At 41.4% G+C, this 25,770-nt stretch overlaps 1 protein-coding gene across 1 annotated transcript in view; it reads left to right on the forward strand.

Annotated features, from left to right (window-relative positions):
- itpr3 (inositol 1,4,5-trisphosphate receptor, type 3) overlaps nucleotides 1–25,770 on the forward strand; it is a 139,001-nt gene that overhangs the window by 40,431 nt on the left and 72,800 nt on the right. Inside the window, exons 5-15 of the mRNA XM_088402918.1 lie at nucleotides 1,861–2,019; nucleotides 4,066–4,164; nucleotides 4,257–4,340; nucleotides 7,001–7,147; nucleotides 7,265–7,360; nucleotides 9,804–9,848; nucleotides 11,558–11,700; nucleotides 11,789–11,888; nucleotides 14,901–15,061; nucleotides 15,125–15,266; nucleotides 21,146–21,310. Of these exons, the coding sequence (XP_088259044.1) occupies nucleotides 1,861–2,019; nucleotides 4,066–4,164; nucleotides 4,257–4,340; nucleotides 7,001–7,147; nucleotides 7,265–7,360; nucleotides 9,804–9,848; nucleotides 11,558–11,700; nucleotides 11,789–11,888; nucleotides 14,901–15,061; nucleotides 15,125–15,266; nucleotides 21,146–21,310 (1,341 nt within the window). The remainder of the gene's footprint in view (nucleotides 1–1,860; nucleotides 2,020–4,065; nucleotides 4,165–4,256; nucleotides 4,341–7,000; nucleotides 7,148–7,264; nucleotides 7,361–9,803; nucleotides 9,849–11,557; nucleotides 11,701–11,788; nucleotides 11,889–14,900; nucleotides 15,062–15,124; nucleotides 15,267–21,145; nucleotides 21,311–25,770) is intronic.

The following is a 25,770-nucleotide window of genomic DNA, read 5'->3' on the forward strand; positions in this document are numbered from 1 at the left end:
GAAAAAGAACGTGACCGTGTGTCAGCCTCGTTGCAAAGTCTCTCTCCTCGAGCTCTCGGGCTGCAGTCTTTTATTGAAAAGTTGTTGCTAAATCGTGGTGGGTCTCATGATTCAATCTGTGGCATCACATGGCTATTGAGCAAATGGCAGGCTCCACTCGCCCTTTGAACATTGTTGACAACTCAGACATCCCAATGTCTATGCATAGACAATAGGGAGCCGACACGGCTCCTGGAGCAGCTGGAGCACATGAAACAATGCCGCTTTATCAGTGCAACAGCCAGTTTATAATTAACGTATCTTACAAATACACAACAGTAACCCGTGACAAAGCTCCCAGAAGGGGTAGAAAAACTCAAAAACCCTATCTAGGGAAAATAAGAAACCTTTAGAAGGGGCTGCAGGTGGCAGGAGAACCCTACAGATTGCATAAGATGCCAAGTGCTAAAAATAACACATTTTGCCATATTAGGCAGGAAGCGTCTTGTGCAAAGATGCCTTGACAGCAGGCGAGGCCATCGGGTAAGATCATCCTCTCAGGCTGGCCTTGTGGGTCCATCCTAACAAAAGCGCCGCAGAGGGGTGGGCCATCTCAAAACCCGTAATGGTCGATCAGTGCTAGGCCACATGACAGCGTCCAAGTCATCTCTCACCATCCAGCCCCCTCTCGAAACTGATAGAAGGGGGAAGGGAGAGAAGAAGATAGATGAATTCATACAGACCCATTAACTAGATGTCTGAGTGGATAATGTTTTCAGTCAGGATTTCAAGATTTCTACTTAGGTGGCTGTGCAAACTTCCACCTGAAATGTTCCTTTTCCTCCAACTCACCTTCTACCTGCTGGACATACCCACTAACAACTTTGAACATCACACCTTGTATTTCTGGCTTCAGACTCATCACTCTACCGGATAGTCTTTTAACCTCCAGGAAATTCCCAACTAACTCAAGATAACGCCTCCTCAATTTCTCTTTCCATATACATCCATAATAGAATAACTTGAACCCTGATCTTAGGTTTCTAGCCTTGCTGCCTTTCCACCTGGTTTCCTGGAGACACAGTATAACTACTGTCCTTCTCTGCATCATATCAACCAACTCTCTACCTTTTCATGTCATTGTTCCCATATTAAAGGTCCCTCCTCTCAGCTCTTGGCGCTTCATGTTCCTCTTCTCTTTCTTCCTGCCGACACACCTTCCTCCTATCATTCTTCCATGAACAGCATCCAAATTTCCACCGGCATCCGGTAGGTGAAGAGCTCCAATGGCAGTGGGTGTTAACCTGGTTCTTGACCAATCCGGTATGGAAGTCATATGTTTGATTCTCATATTTTAAGTTTACATCGGATGCCCTTCCTGACAAGACCCTATTTATTTATCCGGGCTAGGGACGGGCAGAAAAAAAGTACTATTATAATTTTATACAAGTCTAGTAATTTTATATCAAGGCTGAGCTTTTCATGGTTGAAACTTTAATTCAACCCAAGAGATAAATTCAGAAAATATTTGGGTGTTTCACTTGCACGTGCACTACAGCATCCTTGCGTGTTTCTAGTTTTATTATTTGTTGCTGAAATATGCCATCCAAATGGAGAATTGCTTCTACAGCTTCTAGCATACTGCCAAAACCCCAGAAGAAAATTATGAAGGCCCAGCGAAAAAATATGTACCTGTGTATCTTACGATACGATTACATTACGATAGGAACATTCTGCCGGGTCTCTTCGTATTTTGTGTATGCGTTGTTCAAACAGCAATTTAAGAAAAAGGCTTGACAATGCTGTCTTTGACAGGTCCTTTTCAAACAAGATGAAAGCATGACTCAGGATTTGATTCGATTACTATTTATTTTCCTGCAGTTGCTGCACATGAAGAGCAACAAGTACCTGACAGTGAATAAACGTTTGCCAGCACTTCTGGAGAAGAATGCCATGCGTGTCACTCTGGATGTTACAGGCAATGAAGGCTCCTGGCTCTTTATACAACCTTTCTGGAAACTACGGGCCAATGGAGATAATGTAAGTAATACATGAAACAAATAATCAAATGAACAGTACATATATATATATATATATATATATATATATATACACACACTCACACACACAGTGGGCCCCCGGTTTACGTGGACCGTGGCGTTTTGTTGTCCCCCTCTTGCGCACAAACCTTTCGTCTTACGAACCATCCAACATGCCGATCAGTGTGTCCGCACTATTTTTTTCGCTTTGCTGCATCAACAAAAGTAACTTTTCTCGAATGTCACGGAGATGCCGATATGCTATTGGTCCTTTAAGGTCACAACAGTCACGGTCTCAGTCACGGAGATGCCAATATGCTATTGGTCGATTAAGTTCACAGTCACGAAGATGCAGATATGCTATTGGCCGGTGTCACGTCAATCACAGAAATGCCGATATGCTATTGGCCGAACGCCTTCATCTAGCTTGATGGCACAGCTGGTCGGTGTGCTGTGAAGACTTTGCAAACTTTATCTGTTAGACATGGCTTCTAAAATTGCAAGTGGCGGTAAAGGAAGAAGTAAGAGGATGATGACAATAGAAACGAAGCAGGAGATAGTAAAAAAATACGAAGGAGGCGCACGCATAGTTAACCTTGCTAGTGAGTATGGCCGTAACCGCTCGGCAATATGTACAATTCTCAATAACAAGGAAGCTATGATAGCAAGCAAGCCTTCTAAGGGCAAGACTTTCCTTGTTAGGGGACGGACCTCGGTCGACAACAAAATGGAAAGGCTTCTTCTATTATTGATTAAAGAGTAGGAAATCGCTGTTGATATGTTCTCGTTTAAGAAAAGTTCTCGTTTAAGAAAAAAATAAAATAAATTCTGTGGGTTCGTCTCTGCTCCCCTCCGCCTCCACCCACCACCAGCTCAAGTCACGTCGCATATATACACAGTATATATATATATATATATATATATATATATATATATATATATATATATATATATATATATATATATATATATATATATATATATATATGCTTTTAAAAAAACATTTGGGAATACCTGAGTGGCTACACTATACATTTCAATACCAAGAGAAAGTGCATGAAAAGGTCAAGAAAAATTGGGAGCCGCTTGTTTTGGTGAGTGCAAGTCTTTTCATCATTATTCCATTTTTAATATGTTTGTGTTAAAATTTCATAGATATTTATTTATTTATTTATTTTAAAGTTTTGACAGCATCATGTATATTGACAAGTTTTAATGGCTGATGTAGGTTTATTGATGTTTAAAAGCTCCGGAAAATGTGTGTGTGGCCCAATAATGCATACGTGTGCTCATGAGGGCTATTTATTCGAGAGTCTGACATCACAGAAGGCATTCGTGTGAAAGTCACGACCCGCCACTGCTTTTGTATATGAGAGTTCAGGCTAAGCCAATCATCAAACTCATTGAAAAGCTTGCAAATGTCATAAGTTGGCTTATACCGCCGCCTGGTGGTTTTGGGGTGTCCACACATATAAATTTTTTTGTGCCGGATTCGCGAGTTGTGGTTAAAAGCATTAATGCAAAAATCGAGCGAAATGCATGATAAAACATTGGGTTTTCAATATGTCCAAATTTTGAATGGCAGTAAATGAGCCCAACATGGGCTAAATTTGACACCTATAGGGTGTACCTCTCGACCTCCTGTTTGTAAGCATTTAGAAGGGAGGGCAGCGAGGCATATTGAAAGTTGTCACTTTTTGACGATCTATGCAATATTTTAGCCTCCTAGTGGGGTTTTTTGTATGCTTTTTTTTTTTTTTATATATCACATATCAAAAACATCAAGCAGTAGTTGGGTCAAAATTTCCCTCAGGCAACCTCAATGTACCTTGATGAATGAAGATACATTTTTGTTGTTGTTATCTACCACTTCTCACCTGTCTTTTACCTCTTATTTTTTTTCAACTATTTGAGGTCAAACAGCAGAATTTCAGTTCCGGCTTCTGACAAGGACGGATATAATATTAGAAAACTTTTATATGTGAGCTTTTGCAAATGAATGATAATTGTATAATTCATAATTGTATAATAATGTGGGTGCTTACAGGTAGTCGTGGGAGACAAAGTGATCTTAAACCCTGTCAACGCTGGTCAGCCACTTCACGCATCAAACTACGAACTGAGTGACCACCCAGGCTGTAAGGAGGTATAAACGCTACTTCAGCTGTGCGTCAAAACACACATCCATACTGTATGTGACCCTATTTCTGTGTATTTGTGTTTGCATACGTCCTGTAGGTCAACTCTGTCAGTTGCAACACCAGTTGGAAGATCAACTTGTTCATGATGTTCAGTGATCATAGGGACGAAGTGCTCAAAGGTGTAAGTCACATAGCTAACCAGTTTTCCTTTCACAAAACCACAACCACTGACAAGCCAATTAAAGCACAGCACATTAGTCCAACATTGTTCTTTGCAGCAACCTTGTTATCTACAGTAGATCATCTAAAAAAGTAATTCTGTCACATTTTAATATAGTTCGCTAATTAAGGTAAATGTATATTTTTTCTAAAACCTAAAAGTTAGCCACTAATTGCATGTCCTACATAAAACTCTAATGGTAAGGTGTTTAAATGGGGCCTTAGTTAGTTAAGCTAATGATGTTTGAAGTGCGTAAAAATGTTGATTTTTTTTTCCATTGTTAATATAAAACTAAACGCAAAATTCCATCCTCAAATATTGCTTGTCTATCAACATTGCTTGTCCATCAATAGAGTGTTGTTTAACATAAAGGCGGTCTACTGGGCATAGACATGCTATTTGCCTACCACCAGTGGGCCACTTGGTACTAGGCCACACATACTTTCTAAAAACATAAAATATAAATTAATAAACAAAATATTCGGTATTGAGCATACACACTATGCCCTAACACACATTATGACCAGACCGTGAATGTAACATGTATGCCAAGAATCCCAGTTGAGTAAAACCTCGAGTCCACCTGTCGAACAAGTGGCACTAACTAAAAAGAATGACAATCAGGATGATGAACAAAAGAAGCATCATGATTTGTGTCCACACACTGCACAAGAATGACGCTAAAGCAGCTTTTTCTTTATTTATATTCAGCTCTGTAAACTTGATATGAATACATTGTATGGAGACTGGTAAAACTACAGTATATCAACTGACAAGAACAGTCTGCAATGATAACGATCAATGGACGTTGTTATTCTTTTCTTCTAGGCAAAACAAAAAAACCTTGTTTATTTCAACACAGATTGATCACTCTTACAGAGATTGAGTAAAGTTTAGTAAGCATTACTAAGCACGTTGAGAGGAGAGGAGTGTTTCTATATGTGTGCGTGTGTGTGCGTGCGTGTGTGTATGTGCACTGTATATGTGCTGAGGGTGTGTGTATGTGTGAAAGCCACAGGAGAAGCTGCATATAACAATGTTTCGAAGTTAGAATGTAATTTTAAAGAGAGTAAGAGACCCTGACGAACGTTTCACCATGAAAAGCACATTGAATTATCTTGTGTATTAAATACACAATACAAATAAAGTTGCATTGCCTTGTGTTGAATCCCTGCTCGTCGTCTAGGCAAACTCACGCTAATAAATAATGTGGACCTCAGCAGCATGCAGGCCGAAACCTAACTGGCTGCTAACTCGCGACTTCATCGCTCACATATTCACTTTCCAAAAACTTTCTAAACCCTGATTACTTTGACAGAGGTTGAATAAATTTAAATTAGTGGCATTAAGAAGCACATTAAGGACAGAGAAGTGTTTCTAAATGTGTGCATGAACTGTGTGTGTGTGGACATTGAAGCTGCAAAAACCGACAGTGGTCCATCACAACAATGTGTTTTTAACCAAGTTATTATTGCCATTATTATATGTAACAAAAAAAAATTACTATTATTTTAACAGTTATTTTACTCTACCTTTTTCTGTGTTAAGAGATCCAAGCAACAGAAATGTATATATGCTGTAATTATGTCACGTTTGGGCATGGCGGCTTGAGGCAGTGTGGGACGTGGGAAAGGTGGAACCAAAAGGACGCCGGACAAACTGGGATGAGGCTCAAAAGAGGATATTTAATAACAAACGAAAGCAGGGTTGCAATGGACCAAAAAATACAAAGTACAACCAAAAACGCTAAACTCAACTTACTGGGGCAACAAGGTACGGGAGGCAGCACGGGAAGGATGGACACAAGGGAACACGAGGCAAGAAAGCGGGGGGAAGACGTACGACAAGGACCAGGCAGCGCAGAAAATTAACAATGACCCGACAAGAAGCGAATGCAAACTGGGAACTTAAATAGACTACACACTTAACGAGAAGACACGACACAGGCAGGGGAAGCTGATTGGATGAGAAGGGCAGGTAAACAGGTAGGTGGACAAGATCAAACTAATGAGACAGTGAGGCGAGGCAGACCCGGGGAAGAAACTTTTGAAACTAAATGGCTAAACAAACTACCCAAAACAAACACCCATAGCAGAACATAACCCAGGCAGAACGTGACAAATTAATTGTATCCTGAAGCCACATTGACAGTTTCTTATAAAAAATTTGCATGTTATAAGATGTGGGTCTTGACTGAAAGAACATGATCCCGGATACAAATATCCAAAATTAGTTTCCTCCATAGGATGTCCAGGCTCTGTCATGGAGATGAGGTGAAAAGCTTGGTCATCCACTCCCTCCACCGCAATCTGAGCCTGGATAAGAAAATGGTTAAGTTTTGTGTTGTTTGTTTGCTAATCTCATTTTGTTTTCCCCCTGTGATCTTGATATTCTTTTGTCTGTCACAAGCAGACTTTGGACAGAATTCCTACTTATTTTTACAGGTGATGCGAACACCATCACATTGAGCAGGTAATAGGTTTAACAGTAGTAACTAAAAGTGGGTGGGTCACAGCGAAACGTTACGTTCTTTAAATTCTAATGTCGGCATGATGTAAAATGTGGAAGAAAAAAGATCTGGAGCATTTTGACACAATACATTTTATTCTTTTCTCTCTCAGGGTGATGTGGTGCGTTTATTTCATGCTGAACAAGAGAAATTTCTCACATGCGATGAGTACAAGAACAAACTTCATGTTTTCTTGCGCACAACCTTGAGACAATCTGCCACATCGGCAACCAGCTCCAACGCTCTGTGGGAGGTTGAGGTACATATTTGCTTTGTTTGAAAAGTACTTCAAGGAACTTGTTAGGTGTGGCAGTCCTGCTGTGTTCCTGTGAAGGCTGACTGATTTCCTCTTCTTATATACTGATCGTTCCTCCAGGTTGTCCATCATGATCCATGTCGTGGAGGAGCAGGACACTGGAACAGCCTGTATCGCTTCAAACACCTTGCCACTGGAAATTACCTGGCAGCAGAGGTAAACAGCGTGCTGGAGCCTGTCTTAGCTGTCATCGGGCAGGCGGGGTACACCCTGATCTGGTAGCCAGCCAATTGCAGGGCATGGATATAGGAACAACCAATCACAAACACACCTAAGGGCAATTCAAAGTTTCCAACATGCATGTTTTTGGAAATGTGAGAGGTAGCGAGTATAGCCACAAGGAAGTACAAGACATTACCTTTTTGTGCCAAATCCCAAGCTCGTATAAATACAGAGGGTTGTGTCAGGCATCCGATGTAAAACCTCTGCCAAATCAAATATGCGAAACAAACTGAGGACTTCCATACAGGGTCAACAACAACCGCCTATGGTGCGGTTCACCTACAGGATGCCAGTGGAAATGTGGCTACTATTTGAGGAAGAAGGAGAGGAGGAAGGTATGTCCGCGGGAAGAGAGAGAATAGGAACACGAAGAGCCTAGAGCTGAAATTAGGGACTGTAAATGTTGGAACTGTGACAGGAAATTTAGAGAATTGGTTGCAGAGAAGGAAGGTAGATATAATATGTGTCCGGTAAAACAGGAAAGGTAGCGAGGATAGGAGCCAAAGAGCAGGGTTCAAGTTGTTCTATTACGATGTACTCAGCCAACATTTCAATCTGAGCCTCATGTGGTTCACATGCCAGTCTCCTTATTGCCAATGGGGCATGGGCTATTTGTGGGCAATAGTACAGGAAACCATGTGATAAGGCAGCAAATCTAAAAACCTAGGAGCAGTGTTTAAAGTTATCCGATTCATCCGATTATGGTGTAGATGAGAAATATATGGAATAGGAATCATCTTGAAAGACGTTCTTTGCTGGGAAAATGTGGATATTAAAAGAGTATCCGATAGCGTGATATAAAATTTCTGGTTGGACCCTGATGAAGTTATCCAAAGCATCCCAAGAAATTAGACCATTGTTATTGGTGCAGACCACAATGTATATGTTGGCGCAGGAAACAAAAGTGATGAAGAGGTGATGGGCAGGTTTGATAATCAGGAAAGGAACGCAGAAGGTCAAATGGTGTATGACTTCGCTAAAAGGATGGAGATGACTGTAGTAAATGTTGTCTTCCAGAAAAGTCATGAACATCAGATGACCTATAAACATGGAAGCAGGACTATGCAGATAGACTACATCTTGTGTCAACGATGCAAGCTTAAGGAGATTAGTGACTGCAAAGTAATGGTAGGTGTAGCCAGACAGCATAGGATGGTGGTGTGGTGATGAAGAAGAGGCAAAGACAGAGGAAAAGGACCAATTAGTGCAAGCTAAAAAAAAAAAATGGAAGAGTATTGTCTGACCTTTTGGAAGGAGTTGAAAGAGGCTCCCGATGGCCAGGATGTGCTTTCAGGTGACTAGACAACTACAGCTAATGTGATCAGAGAGAAAGGTAGGAGAGTACTGAGTGTGTCATCTGGAAGGAAAATAGATAAGGAGACATGGTGGTGGAATGAGAAGGTGCAGAAGTGTATGTATACAGCGGAAGAGGTTGGCTAAAAAGAAGTGGGACAGTGAGAGGACCGAAGAGAGAAGAAGGAGAAATACATGGGGATGCAACGTAAGGCGGCAGTAAAAATGGACTGTCAGAAGGGAGAGGCTGACCTTTGCATGTTGGCAGAGAGACAGAGATGGGAACAACATGCAGGTGGTCAAGGTGATCAGTTGAAGAGTTAATGAATGACGAAAATGAGGGAGAATGAAAAGCAGAAGTGACTGTGGTGGTACATGAGGTGGCAAAGATAGTAAGGATGAAGTGAGGAGGACATTGAAGAGGATGAAAAGTGGCAAGGCACTTTGCCCTGATGATGTGATGAGATGTGCTATAGTTGTGACAGAAGTTCAAGTTCAAGGTGGAGGTGGGACTACATCGGAGATCTGCTCTGAGCCCCTTCATGTTTACTATGTTGATGGACAGACAGAAGATGAGGTGAGACTCCATAGACTATGATGTTTGCAGATGATATTGTGAGAGTTGGCAACAGGTGGAGAAATCAGAGTGGTAGTGGTAGTGGTAGTGCCAGGTTTCCGCCTAACAAGATGTCTGGCATTCATGCCGAGCCGAGCATTTTGTTCATCATCATAGGGAGAGATGTGGTGTTCCATACGGCTTTCATTTACGAATAATGGAACCCACTGTTTCCCAATGGGACTTCTGTATACGTCCCCAGATTCATACCAAATCTGTCTCGCAAGTCTATAGACAATTCCTTTGACTTTATGCTTAGTGTTTGTGCTTTAACATGCATGGTTAACAGTGAGACATTTTTGAGACAGGTGTGTGCCTTTCCAAATCATGTCCAATGAACTGAATTTACCACCTGAAATTAAGATGACTGAAATTAAGATGCAGAAACATTTCAAGAATAATCTGGAAAGAATTATGGAAGTCGATAAAAATTTCAAAGATAAACAATTTATTTTCTTGTCCTTACAGGAGAATCCTGGATACCGAGGTGATAATGTAGAGATGCTCTCTTTGGTGAGTTAAAATTATTAGCCATTTTCACACCAAAACAACCCAGAAATTATGAGCTCCTGGTCGCAAGGTTCTGGGTTAGAGGTTTCTGGTCTTCGGCCCATCCGTTTGCATTCACACCAAGGGACAGCAGAGGGGGTAGGTTATTGAAATTGGACTGATGACGTGTCTGTGTGTGTGAGGGGGGGTGGGGGGGTGGGGATTGCACTCCCCCTCTTGTCACTAAATAGGTGAATTACAAGCAGGATGGCGAACTAAAGAAGCTGCCACACACTGCATGAGAATGGAGCCTAGTTAGCTTTTGCTTTATTTGCAGCTGTTAATTTGATACTAATAAATTCATATACATTATTTGAGCAGTGCAATCTCTAAACTTGAGAAGGGGAAGGAGGAAGCTTCTCGGACTCCCTAAGAGTAAAACTGTGATTCCTATTTCTGCTGTCTTCCTACTAAATACCACAAAACGACAGGACCAATGCGTCGTCAAGTCTTTCATTTTTTTTCCCCTTTCACGTCAGTCTCGCTCGGCCACACAACTCCCTCTTTTTCTCACACGTAACTCAAATGCGTTAACTAAGAACACATCCATTCAAAACAGAAAACAAATGTGAATAAATGAAAACACCATACATACTAAATAACATGTTACACAATCTATCAAAACTACGAGTCACTGTTGGAGCGAATACTTTTCCAATTCCAGCGAGTCCTTTGTGACGAAAAGCCTGCTAAAAGTACACAATGAAAAGGAACATCTGCACTAAAGCAATCGGCGGCGGTGGCTGTGTGTTCTTTTCGGGAGCTTCTATCATGGAGAGGACGCTCAGCGGGACGGGCACCGCCAGCGGGAGCAATATCCATGTGTTTTCCTTTGAGAGGCAGAGCTTCAGGGCAGTGCATGCCGCGGACTCGGCTACTGCTGTCTGTTGTCATAAGTCTGCTTCAGTGTATTCTTGCTGTGTGATTCGGGCTTTCCGTGATCCAACACCAGTTTGCCAACAATGAGAATTAGAAGGTGGGCAAAGTTGCGTTGCTGACGCATTTGCTGCCTGGCGACGGCTGGCGGGCTGGTGTTTCAGCGTCTCTCGGCATGTTGTTTATGACAAAAAGCGATACAAAAGCATACACGGACTGAGCAGTAAATGTAGTGGATTTCTGATCCAGGTTGCTGGGAAGTAAATCTCCTTCACTCAGTGTCCTCTCCGTGTGTTTTTAAGTTTTTTTGAAGCTCCACGTCACAAACGCGCAATCTGGTCGGCCTTTTCTCGTCGTTGAAGCAAATTGGAGTTGGATGTCCTTTTCTCCGATACACAGTAGTCTTTTCCAGAGCACCCATCCACCTAACAATTTTCACTCGTTCCATGATTTAAATGTATTAAATATCAAAATATTAAACTAGCCACGGTGTAAACAAAGCGTAATGGCGGCTGTTGATACTGAAATCGCTGAGTTCAACCGACCAATCAGCGTTAGTTAGCACAGCATGCCCCTCTGGAGCTACACGGGTAGTTCGGCGAAGACCCTAGTCACAACTGGGAGCTGAAATGGTACAAGGTAGAGGCTTAGCGGAACCTTCCCTACCACTGGAAGATTTTTCATGTGAAGGGAAAGTCAAACTAACACTGCCCGGGTAACGCAGAGTTCCTGCGGTGTGAAAGGGGCTATTGTGGACTCTTGAAGGTTCCTCAACCTAATCATTCGTCTTTATGTAGGATGAAGGCAGTCGCAGCAGCAAGCGTTCGCTCGGTGAAAGGATCAAGTACAAGCTAGTCGCCATGACACATGGCAATGACATTGCCTCACTCTTTGAACTGGATCCCACCACTTTGCAGAAGACTGACTCCTTCGTTCCACGGTACTGGCCATTTTCTTTTGACCTTTCAGAGTAAAACGACAGTGCTTTTCATTTGAAAGGAGACAGTAAAATCACCACCTGCTTCCAGGAACTCGTATGTCCGCTTGAGGCACCTCTGCACCAACACGTGGATCCAGAGCACTAATGTTCCTATCGACGTTGATGAGGAGAGACCCATCAGACTCATGGTTGGTCTATCATTCTTTTATTGATAGCTGTGTGGCTATCAGACAAGCAGACAGAAGAAGTAGGGAGGAAAAGGGCTCGATAAACATACATTTTATAGTCAAAAAATATTTTGCTCTTCGAACAAGAGATACACCAAATGGAAAATGTTTGGCTGAAACCGAAAACTATAACTGAGAACCACTTGGCCAAATAACCAAAACACAGGGATAAATAAATAAATAATTGCCTTGCTTTAGCCAGTCGACTTCAGGAGCTGTAATATCACAAGCATCCCGCACAGGTTTGTTAATGAATGATAAAAACAAAACTACGCAATATGTCACTGACATACTGTAAGTGTTCTATATATAGTATATTTTCATTATATTATTTATATTACTGTTACACCCAGCCTAGGGGAACTGGGATATAACGTGTGTGCTCCCACGTCCGTACCCTCACCACCAGAAAAGGCCCGTGAAACTAAAGTTGTTGAGAACAAAAACAGCAGCTTTTACTGTCTTCGGAGGGAGAGCAAACAAACAAAATAATTAACAAAAGATCTTCTGAATCCCTAACTAACTAGCCAAACAAAAAGGAAATGAATGACAATTGGCTCACTAATTACCTAATGCAAAAACAGGAGAAAAAGGGTTAAACCAAAACGGCGTCTCCCTCCTACTACTGCTCAATCTACAGATTCTTACAAGCACAGCGAGCAACACAGATGAACACTATCTAACTATTTCTGAGGTGGCGTTTTCTGGCGGTGGGATGACCGGAGAGAGACAGAGTTTGGTCCGTGGGCTGCTTAAATAGGGCGGCAAATCAGGAGAGCCAGCCAATGGGATGACACCACCTGCACACAATTGACACACTCCAACCAAAAGGCATTCACACACACGCACACACACACAAACAAAGGAGAACACAGCAGTACACATACAAAAACTACATATGACCCATGGGTCATAACAATTACATATTTTTTACATGACATTGTTACACATACACAGAATTTAATCAAACAAGATTTAAACTGACTAAATATAAAACTATGTTGTCAATTAAAACAAGATTTAAACTGTTTCACTACATCTAATAATATGTGTCACGGGGGTGCGCGGCGGGTGTGAAGGCCGGCGTGGTTGCGGAGGAGGAGGACCCAAAAGCAGGAGGGCGTCGAGACAGGGGCTTCATGAAATCCCTATTTATTAACTCAACGAACGGGTACAAAAGCGGGAAAAAAAGGAAAGCAAAAACTCGAACTAAGGGCGCAGGCAGGCTGGCAAAACAGAAAACAAACACTACGGGCAGGCTGGCAGGAAAACACGGGGCTGAGGGACGATGGGCGAGACGGGACTACAAGACAAGACAATACGACTACAAAAATTCGACAGAGACAACATGACAGAGACAATGATCCGACAAGGGCTGTAACGGAAACTAGGTTTAAATACATTCACACACTAATCAGAAATGCACGGCAGCTGGGCAGGGACAATAGGCAAAGGGATCAGATTGGAGGACACGAGGGGCAGGTAACGCGGACAGGTGGACTAAATCAAAACTAACACAGGGAGACACGAGAGGAGCAGAAACAGGAACTATATACGTAAACAGAAAGGAACAGAACCCATCAAAATAAACCCACAACCCAAAATCCAACAAACCATGACAAATATGTTGTCAATAAGTGGGAGGTTCTCTGTTCACGTAAGGAGCAAGTGTGACATAACTTGCTTTAAATACATTGAATTAAAAGTAGATTTGTTACAGAAAGAAAATCAAAAACTGACAATTATTTTTTATGAGGCTAAGCGGTTTGGATGATGAATTACATTCACAGGTGTCTGATTGCCCGACATCCATTTAAACAAGACAGCTGTATGGAAGTCAGTCTTCTGTTTAATTTCATGCTGGAAAATAACATTCTGGAATATTTTTGACATTGATTACAGTAGTTGCTATGTGCATTTTAAATAAAGAAATGCAATTTGAGGCGAGGGTCTCCGGCTTATTTGGAGACAGACTTACAGGGATGCGCTGGCTAGCAAGTCAAATAAAAACACTTGAGCAACAATGCACATTATTTACAAATCCCTGATTTTCTACAAATCTAAACCTGAAAAGAGACCTTAAAGATGCGTTCAAACCAACAACGAAAAAGTGCCATGCTGGCTTTTCATAACATGTTGCTAATACCTGCACATTGACGAACATGAGATCAAAGTAGCTGTGCTCATCTGAGCGGGGGATTTCAACCACTGCGACCTCATGACTTTCCCTAATATTTGATTATTATTTGCTTGATTATGTAGGGTAGTCTGCTTGGGAAGCTAACAGAATAATAATTTCACTGTGTGGTATAGTACTATACATGTGACAATATAATCTCTTTGAATCTTTTTGATGTTGTTTGCTTTATTCATGGTGGAGGGAGAACTTTCACTTATTTTCTGGGAGCCAATCGTGTCTCCTACCGTTATTTTTTTTTAGTTGTCTGTCCCTTGCTTTGTGACAACTCGCCTGACCTGAAAAAAGTTCCAATATCACAATTAAGTGCTACTTTGCTCAATATTTTGATTAATGCTGAACTAATGCTTTCTAGCCAAGGTATCTTTATTTTTTATATAATCAAATTTGTATACAATAATTTAATTAACTTCGGCGAACATGAGAAATTAGCACTCACATCCTCTGCGTTGCCCTTTGCGCTTTCGCACCCTGTTCCATGAAATACATTGACTGCATGCCATCCACCCAGTTGGTTTGGATGAAGCATAAGTAGTTTAGGAGAAATCTTAAACTCAATATTTTTTATTACGGCTCCCCATTACTCCGCCTTGGAGATAAAAACAAGGTGGAGTAATGGATAAAAACTTCATGCCCTTTTTGCGTCTTGATAGAATGCAGACTCTTGAAGTTTGGATATAATTTTTACACTGGGTAAAATAAAAATCAAATGTTGCCCTTACACACAAACACTTGCCTATCAAAAATGTAGAAGGTTGATGTTGTCCTCCCTATAGTTAGGAACATGTCCCACCAAGGAGGACAAGGAGGCATTTGCCATCGTCTCAGTCCCTGTGATGGAGATTCGGGATCTAGACTTTGCCAATGATGCAAGTGCCATGTTGAGCACGGTGGTGGACCAATTCAGCCAGGGCTTCATCAGCCAAAACGACCGCCGGTGAGACTTGTCACATTGACGGTTCATGGAAATATTTATCTTAAATGCTCTTCTCTTTGCCAGCTTTGCTATCAAGCTCTTAGAAGATGTGGTCTTCTTCGTGGCAGACGTTGTCAATAGTGGACAACCAGTGTTGGACGTCACCATGACCAAAGCCAACCGGGAGAGGCAAAAGTTGATGAGGGAGCAGAACATTCTCAAGCAGGTAAGGAATGTCTCACAGCTCACGCAATCTCTGCTGGATGCAAAGTCCAAGTACTTCTTTCGCATTTCCAATGATAAGTTTTGTTGGAAAGTAAGCAGTGAAACGGACTTGTAGTTCCTGTGCTGGTTGAGTGAGGGTTTTTTCAGTGGAATTATGCTTGTTTAAAAGCAGAGGGAATGGTGCCGGAAGCCTGCAATTCAAAATGGTGACAATCTCCAGGACTACTGTTCGGGCAATGTTCTTAAGTGGCTTTGGGGGCACTGATTCCAGTAGGCAGGTGGTAGAACCTCTCAGTGATGAGTTTGAATACATACACAGAGTGTGATGTGAATCTATACAGCGTTGCTGCAGTATGTGCATGTGTCTGGGGGCATGTCTTCAGAGAAGACGGGAGGGTCACAGAATCACTTACTGAACGCCACTATGTTTCCATTGAAGAAGGAAGAAGGTGGAAGAGGATTAAGGAGTGATTGGAGGTGGGAAACACTGAGCCCAAGTGGACCATGTTCCGCGCCTCAATTGTCAAGGCTGGTGTGGGATACCATCAAGCTGAAGAAGGAGTCCTATCGAGCCTTTTTGGCCTGTGGGACTCCAGGGGCAACTGACCGGTACTGGATTTCCAAGCGGAGCACGGCTACGGCGGTTGCCAAGGCAAAACCTTGTGTGTGGGAGGAATTCGGTGAGGCTATTGAAAACGACTTCCAGACGACTTTGAGGAAATTCTGTTCCACTATCTGCTGTCTCAGGAGGGGAGAAACTGTACACTGGAGATGGGGTGCTGCTGACCTCAACTCAGGACATTCTGAACCGGTGGGGAAAATACTTTGAAGTGCTACTCGATTCCACCGACAGGTCTTACTCTGAGGAAGCAGAGTCTTCAGGCTCCAAGCTGGGGTTTCACATCTCTGGGGCAAAGGTCACTGAGGTGGTTAAAAACTTCCTTTGTGGCAAGGCTGCAGGGGTTCCTGAAGGCTCTGGATGTTGTAGGGCTGTCCTGACTGACATGTCTCTGCAACATTGCGTGGACATTGGAGACATCGGAGTTGGTCGACCCCCTCTTTAAGAAGGAGGACCGGAAGTTGTGTTCCAACAACAGCGGGATCACACTCCTCAGACTCCCTGTTAAGGTCTATTCAGGGGTGCAGGAGAAGTGGGTCAATCAGGAGGGCGACCCTCAGATTCAGGTGAAGCAGTGTGGTTTTCATCTCGGCCGTGGAGCAATGGAAGAGCTCAACACTCTCGGCAGGATCCTCAAGGGTGCCTGGAAGTTCGCCCAACCAGTCCAAATGTGCTTTGTGGACATGGAGAAGGCATTTGACGTGTCCCTCGGAGACATCTGTGGAGGGTGTTTCAGGAGTATGGTGTACTGGACACCCTGATATGGGCAATTCAGTCCCTGTATGACCGATGTCAGAGTTTGGTCCTCATTTACAGCAATAAGTTGAATTTGTTTCCGGTGAGGGTTGGACTCCGCCAAGGCTGCCCTTTGTCACTGATTCTCTTCATTACTTTTTTGGACAGAATTTCTAAGTGCCGCCGAAGCGTTGAGGGGGTCCAGTTTGAGGGTCTTAGAATTTCATCTCTGCGATTTGCAGATGATGCTGTTGGCTTTCTCACATCATGACCTTCAACTATCACTAGAGCGGTTCGCGTAAAGATGAGTATTTAGTTTATTGAATAAAAATAGTTTATTGGTACTACTATAATTTGTACAGCTCTCTTTTGGAACTTATACTGTGGACAGTCTGAGTGACTTTAATTTTTTAATTTTTTTTAAATGCCCAATTGATCCATGCATAAAGTCAGGTGTGGCTCTAATACATTCATTCATTAACTCCTGCTTCTGCTGGGGTTGGGTTGCGGGGTCAGCAACCTCAGCAAGAAAGCCCAGACCTCCCTCTCCCTGGCCACTTTGTCCAATTTCTCCGGAGAGATCCCCAGGCGTTCCCAGGCCAGCCGTAAAACATAGTCTCTCAAGCGTGTCCTGTGTCGTCCCTGGGCCTCTTGCCTGGAACACCTCACCAGGGAGGCGTCCGGTAGGCATCCTAACCAGATACCCGAACCACCTCAACTGGCTCCTCTCAACACAGACGAGCAGCGCCCCGACACTGAGTCCCTACCGGATGACCGAGCTTTTCACCTATCTCTAAGGGAGAGCCAGGATACCCGTGGGAGGAAACTCTTTCCGGCCACTTGTATCCAGGATCTCATTTTTTTAGTCACGACTTACAGCTTGTCACCATAGGTGAAGGCAGGAACGTAGATCGACTGTTAAATAGAGATCTTCGCCCTTCGGCTCAGCTCGCTCTTTACCATGAAAGACCAGAACAGAGTCCACATTACAGCAGACACTGCACCGACCCGCCTGTAGATCTCCCAATCCATCCTACCCTCAAATTAGGAGGGGCTGACCTTCATCCCACCCGCTTCACACTCGGCTGTGTACCGAGTGTTCGCCAGCGAGACCCACTCCAGGCCTGGCTCCATAGTAGGGCCTCGGTGATGTTTGTGAGGGCAAGGGAAAACCAGATCCAAATATTTCACTCATCATTAAGGGTCAGTGGTCCGTATTTAGTCTGGACCCTAACCTTGGACCTTTTGCCATGGGTGTCATGGCATAAAGCCCCACGTAAATCCCTCCACCACGTTAGGGTGATGGCCCATAGTAAAAATGATTAATGAAAAATGTGATTTATATGTTCAGGAAAGTCTTAGCATATATATATATATATATATATATATATATATATATATATATATATATATATATATATATATATATATATATATATATATATATATATACACACAGTGGGCCCCCGTGTTACGAACTTAATTCGTTCAGCGGCTACGCTCGTAACTCGAACTGCTCGTATGACGGGCAATCCAAACCTATGTTAATTAGTGAATGCGTGCAACTCGTGCAAAAACCTTCACAAAAAACATCACAACTTTATACACATATTAAAAATGAGTAACATAATCTACTGTACAGTTAAATGAAATTACATAAATATACAAAGGAAAAATGACATTTACCTTCGGGGCGACGTGACTTGAGCTGGGTGGAGGCGGAGGGGAGCAGAGACCAACCCGCAGAATTTATTGATTTCTTAAACAAGAACTTTTCTCAAACTAGAACATATCACCGGCGATTTCCTTCTTTTTAATCCATAATAGAAGAAGCCTCTCCATTTTGTTGTCGACCGAGGTCCGTCCCCCGGCAAGGAAATTCTTGCCCTTAGAAGATTGCCGAGCGGTTACGGCCATACTCACGAGCAAGGTTAACTATGAGTGCGCCTCCTTCGTATTTTTTTATCTCCTGCTTGGTTTCTATTGTCATCATCCTCTTACTTCTTCCTTTACCGCCACTTGCAATTTTAGAAGCCATGTCTAACAGATAAAGTTTGCAAAGTCTTCGCAACATTCCCTCCTTCCGTTTTTCACTCATTTTCTCTCCTTCCTTCCATCCCGACCAGCTGTGTCATCAAGCTAGATAAAGGCGTTCGGCCAATAGTATATCGGCATTTCTGTGATTGACGTGACGCCGGCCAATAGCATATCCGCATCTCCGTGAGTGAGACCGGGACTGTGACCTTAATCGACCAATAGCATATCAGCATCTCCATGACTGACTCCGTGACTGACGCCGTGACTGAAACAGTGACTGTGACATTGTAAGAGCAATAGCGTTCAGCGTTACCATGACAAGCGTGAACATTTGATTTCGTTGATGCAGCAAAGTGAAATATATATATATATATATATATATATATATATATATATATATATATATATATATATATATATATATATATATATATATGTATATGTGAAGTAGCCAGCTTTATTTTTTTTATTATTTTACAATACAATACTAAACCATAGAATAAAACCAAAAATCTAAACCTGTTTTAAAGCCCCACATTTGTATAAAACAATCATTTTAATACAGTGATACAAAGTTGGAAACATTGTCACTCACGTATTTCACATTCCCAGCTATGCCTCTTCGTCCTGAACCCGCACATTATTATGAGTACTCGTAGTGCTCTTTCTTTTTCTGAGCTAGAAGATTTTTAAAAACGGATATGCCCGGACATCGAATTGAAAGACTCTTATATCGTAACAATACACTTGAAATTTCAATTTATTATAAAAGAAATAAAAGTCAGATTTGCAAAGCTGCGCATTTCTCCGTTGCTGTCTGTGTGTCTACATAGTGTGTGCGTTTGCTCTTGGCACGCTTACGAGTCACGTGATCAGCTCTCAAAGACCAAGCTTTCAATCAATGTGCTTACAAGCACGTTCGCACACGGCAGTTAGAGGAGAGACACAGGAGAGACAAAAACAAGCTTTTGGATCCTCTTGCCTTTTGTAATAAATTGACAAGTGAAAAACCAATACAGTACAGCGTCAATATTTTATTTTGAGACAACAGTAAAGCCCCTGAGCCATTCAGGATTCAGAGCACAATGCGATGTAAAAAATATATATCCACACTGTAAAAAAATCTGTGAAGCAGCGAACCCGTGAAAGATGAACCACGATACAGCGAGGGATTACTGTATACATATATACTATATACACAGTAGACCCCAGGGTTACAGCGTCCCTGGCTTTCATATTGAAGTGGAATACAGAGTTTTTTCGTCCCCTCTTTACGGTATTTTCCCCGGTTTGCGACAAAAGCAACTGTCATGACCCTAGGGGGTTGGCTGTATTTGTGTTGCTTTTTGTCTCCATCTGCCGGCGTTTGTAGGTAATTGCACTTATTTTCTGTTGCTGTCACATGACGGAGATTCTGGTCTGCTATTGGTCGGCCTCACTTGTTTCAAAATGGCGGAATGGTAAAGCTTTGTTCTATCGTGAGTGGTTACAAAATAGTATTTACAGTGCATTTTATTGCTTAATTCAAATTTGAATGGGTCAGCCATGGGTCCTAAGATTTCTAGTTATGTAAAGAGAGAAGTAAGAAGATGATTTGTATGGAAACAAAGCTGAAGATAATCAAGAAGTACGACGCTAGCCTAGCCTAGGCTATCCTTACTAGTAAATATGGGCATGACAAGCGTCACTCAAAGTTAAATGAATAAATAAATAAATAGCCTTATGCACCCAACCTCTGAACGGATTACTCTCGTAACACGGGCCCCCACTGTATGTGTGTGGTGTGTGTGTGTGTGTGTGTGTGCAGGTGTGCGTGTGTGTATGTATATATATATATATATATATATATATATATATATATATATATATATATATATATATATATATATATATATATGTATATATATATATATATATATATATATATATATGTATATATATATATATCTAACTATCTAACTAGAAATATATATATATATGTATATATATATATATATATATATATATATATATATATATATATGTATATATATATATATATATATATGTATATATATATATATATATATATATATATATATATATATATATATATATATATATATATATATATAAATATCTGTGTGTGTGTGTGTGTGTGATTTGTTTGTTTTTATGTCAAATTTAATTTCCAGCATAGTTTTGCAATTACAGCAGCAAGAATTTTTATTTCACTTACCCTTTTTATATCAGTAAAGCTGACAGAAAATTGCCTTGGTGTTTGTTTTGCGAAAATATGTTTTGAACAAATATTACAAACTTTGTACTGTTCACATTCAAAGATCATAGATCTTCCACATTATTCAGAAGTTGCTCAAGATTTTCCCCAGAGAAATATAACGGTGTGTTATCAGCAAAAATAACTTTTTTTTTTTAACCTGTATTTACATGTACATTTATTGTTGTGTTCACTGTTAATTAACCATTACATTTTATCTCTTATATTTCAGATCTTCGGCATTCTCAAGGTTCCTTTCAAGGACCGCGGTGGTGGGGAAGGGCCTCTGCTCCGCCTGGAGGAACTGGCAGACCAGAAAAACTCTCCTTACCATTACATGTTCCGACTTTGCTACCGAGTCCTACGACATTCCCAGGAGGACTACCGCAAGAACCAGGTTATCGCTATGTTGTATTTGTTTTTTTGCCGTATGTCATGTCTGCTGGATGTGTTAGACCATAGGTGTCGAACTCCAGTCCTCGAGGGCCGGCATCCTGCATGTTTTCCGGTTTTCTTTCCCCAACACACCTGGTTCAAATGATTAGCTCATTAGCAAGCTCTGCAGGAGCTTCAAAATGATCCCAATCATTTGAATCAGGTGTTTTTGAGGAAAAAGGTTTGAAAACATGTAGGATATCGGCCCTCGAGGACTGCAGTTAGACACCTGTGTGTTAGACTGTGTTTGTGAGGTGCTGCTTCCATCAGTGAAAACACTTTTATTGTCTAGACCAGTGGTTCTCAAATGGGGGTACGAGTAACCCTGGGGGTACTTGAAGAAACTCCAGGGGGTACTCAAGATTTTAAATAAAACAAACAAAAAATTACTTTAAAAATTATTATTGAATTAATTCAATGTTTCAGGAAAATATAAGTTCATAAAACAAATACTCCATTCAACAGGTTTTTTTCTTTTTTCCCTTTTTTTTTTTTTAAACCCAGACTCTTCCCCCATACTAGAATGGTTCTACCCAACTTGTCACGTGCCACCTCTTGTTGTTGATTATATATTTGTGGACAAATATTTATTAACAATGAAGTTATTTCTTTTTGCTAACAGATCTCTTCTATGATCCAAAAGAAGACACTTTGTTTATTATTTGTTTTTGTGGACCAATACAAATGACGTTCGAAAGGTTCTAAAGTGTTAATGATACCGGTCCAGTGGGGTGGGCCACAGTAAGAATTAAATTTTACCTGTTAAGGCAGAAGTGGCACGTAAATGAGGGCAACATGAGCTGCTTCCTTCCCAGATTTCGTCTGAGCATTTATCAAACGCAACACATAAACAAAACTTGACTTATATAAATTTGTCTTTTCATTCAAATAAGTCCTTGTCTCAATCTGTCTTAATATCAATCAATGATCATTTTCTTTTTTTAAACTTCTTCTTTCACCAGTGTCTTGTAATAAAATTACATTTACATCTTGTGTAAATATTAGTTTTACAAAAGTGCAAACAAAAGTGCAAATAAATGACCAACTGTCTTCTAGTTTGGTATTCTACACCATCGATTTCCTGTGACTAATACAGTGGACGAAATGACAATGAACAATTTTGTTATGTTGCAACACAAACAGAAAAGAACCACAACATTTTGCATGTAGTCTATAGAGGGTTTTCACGGCGCGTCATCAGCCGCGTCATAAACCTTGAAGCCGCCATCTTGGAGGTAGTCGGTTCCATAATGCTGCATGGGCACTACGAATATCTGCAACATTGGTCTGCAAAATGGTCAAACATAGCCGTGTTGCACAAGTCGGGCAGACCGAGAAAAACATTTAGACTATTACAGGTTTCTAAAAGTGATCAAAAATCAGGGAGAGGAATGCCAGAACTTATCGGAGGAAAGGAGACGCCTGTGTTTGGCAAAGCTCAACCAGGATCTGAGAGAAAAAAATCCGGCCAACATCCGAATTTGTCCCGCTCGTTTTTTTTCATGCCTTATTTTTTTGTCTCGACATTGATCATGTTGTTTAATCCGTCCCAGATACACAAGGAGGCATTGCACTCCGTTTGTCGAGTGCCTCCTTAATGGCGGCGCATCCAACTTAGCCCTCACAATGTGAGGTCAGTGAAAACCCTCTATCGGAGCGTGTCGAAGGAGGCCTCACGAAACAAAATGGACGTCGCATACGACGACTCTAGTACGCCAGGAAACGAATGTTCAATTAAGTGCTAATACCGCTCAAAAAAGTTAGTCCATCGCTACAAAACTCAACAAAAATCACACGTCACTATGTAGAAAACAGAAGCAGTCATTAGCTAACTTCCATTTACTGACCTGTTTAAGCAGGAATGACGCATAAAGGAGGACAACGTGAGCTTTTTTTTTTTTTAAGAAAAGCACATTTATTGCAAAAACATGCCACATGTACAAATTGGAACTGTGACAATTAAGTGCTAGAGCTAATCTATTATAAGTAGTATAGAGGACCTTGGGGCTGATGGCAAACAAGCATTGCACATTCTATAGGTTTTTAAGTGGGTAAACGCCACAGTAATACAATCAAGTGAGCATTTTATGGAAAAAAATGCTGCTCAAGAAAATGAATGGCGGAAGACAACCTGTCAAAGCTAAACGATACAGCGATAAACTGACGACGACACATTTAAATGTCTTCGCTTTGTGCATTATGTCTTAGTCGATCATATTTACTGATGCGCTTACGATTAGTAGCTCTGGCTTCCACACTGCCTATCTGGCTAATTGGAACCTCTGCCTTTACGACGGATTACTGTCACGTATGCATTCTCAGACCTGTTCTCGATTTGTGCATTCAGATCATTACTGTAGATGCGGGGTGACAACTGCTTTCAACATGAAGTGATATGGGCCGAGAGCTTTGGTTATTAAATTTCAAACTGGTTTTGGCTTCCAGCTACGTGCCTCTTTATAATCTCGTTATGCTTTAAATTCTTTTCTATTGGTTAAATTACAACCAAAAAAAAGGTGGAAGTCCTAGTGGTGACTGAAACCTAAAATGTCATTGTTGTATTTGCAGAACAGTGATATAGTGGGCAAAAGGCAGGCAGGATTCACAAAGTGCATCACAAAGACTAAGGACACCTTGAGCTGCTTCTTTCCCAGATTTCGTCTGAGAAGCGGCAGCTAAGACGCGCGGCTACCCGGAAACACTCACATTTACTTCCGGTTTTCTCTTTTTCTCCAAAATAATACAACGTAAATCACATACAACATAAATACAATGGCAGTGTGAATAACGAAAATAAATGACATTTGTAATTATTTTGTAATTATACTTTGTTAATATATAATTGTGACAACACTAACTCCAGGGTGTCACAATAAGTTACAGTAAAACTCCTCTACAACGAAACCTATGTGTGTTAATAAAGCCCCCAATGTGAAAACATCTCCATGCATGTAAGCCTTTCCTTCTTTCTGGCATCCCGTTACAACGAACCCCCCCCCCCCCCCCCCCCCCCCCCCCCCCCCCCCCGGTAGCGTAATAAATTATTTTTTTTCTGCATTTGCAAAATTACCTGCAGCGAAGACGAGCCTCAAGCAAAAGTAAATCCAACGTCAGCCTCTGTTAACAACCACCACCACAGCTTTATGTTGGTTTGCTCTTTCAATAGCAACCACCACACCAGCTTTGAGCATGCACATGCACAGTACTACAGGAAGTACCGGTACATCTGTATTTGTAAATATTAGCACGTGGGTTTGCGGTTAAATCGTACTGTACTGTAATTTCAGACACAGCATGACCACAGAAGGAAATTACAGCAATTTACATTGCTCAATATCAGTGGTGGTCTGTGCATTTCACGCTTAGGCCATCAGTGATTGGACCTCTCATGCGCACACATACGCATTACTGGGCTATTCAGGCTATTTTTCAGAGCACTTAAACATCAATAAACCCACATAAGCAATTAAAACTTATCATTCTTACGTGCCAAAACTTAGAATAAGTAATAATAATTTCTAATTATTTGACATCAGGCAAGCTTTAACAAGATTGTACGCTAAAATTGTCATGTCTGGGCATGGTGAGCTGGGAGGAGGAAGGAATGGAACCTCGAAAATGCAGGAAACCTGAGAAATATGAGAGGAAGTTTTAACAAGGAAAAGAGGCAAGACCGAACCAGGAGCAAAACTGGACAAACTATGACCAGACAGGTGGACCAAATCAAACTAACGAGAACACAGACAATAAAGGCAGACGCAAGTGGAACAGAAACATGAACAAAACCCCACAAACTCACAACAACCAAATATGACTATTGAATATGAATGACATAAAATGACAAAAAACATATTAACTCAACCAAAACGGCTGTCCCTAAGTTATTTCAGTACAAAATCCATTCTTCTTTTTTTCACAGAAAAAAACTTTCATGACTTGCTTGTAGAGTTTGTCTTTGCGTTTCATTTCCAATAATAAATCCCTTTGTATTGACATGGACGTACGTCAAGGCGGAAAATCGTGTCGGTCCAATTTCCATTTTGCTCTTCATCAGCCATTGTGGGTTTTTTTTTTTTTTTAAAAGCATATGCGGGTCTGGCTTCGATGTATGCCAACGCTAACGTTAGCTCATTGAGCAACATGTGTTTTCCTTTTTTTTTTTTAATTACTTTATTCAACTCTTCCACCGTTAAACATGGTGGATCAATATAGCACCACCTTCCTGCAGTGAGCGTCCACTTGCGTCACGTTCTACGTGAGGTTTCCTGAAGGCGTTTTTGTGGTTCGATTGGCTATTGCAGCTGTCTAACTAAAATATGGGCCCGTACACAATATGCCACTGCACACTGCACAGAAGGCTTCCACTGTACAAGCGAATGCACAGCGCCTCTGGGCTCAGGCAGACAAGAAGTCTGCCATGAA

This window comes from Hippichthys cyanospilos, chromosome 2 (assembly GCF_059441005.1).
Source record: "Hippichthys cyanospilos isolate Australia breed blue-spotted pipefish chromosome 2, RoL_Hcya_1.0, whole genome shotgun sequence".
In the NCBI taxonomy this organism is placed as follows: Eukaryota; Metazoa; Chordata; class Actinopteri; order Syngnathiformes; family Syngnathidae; genus Hippichthys; species Hippichthys cyanospilos.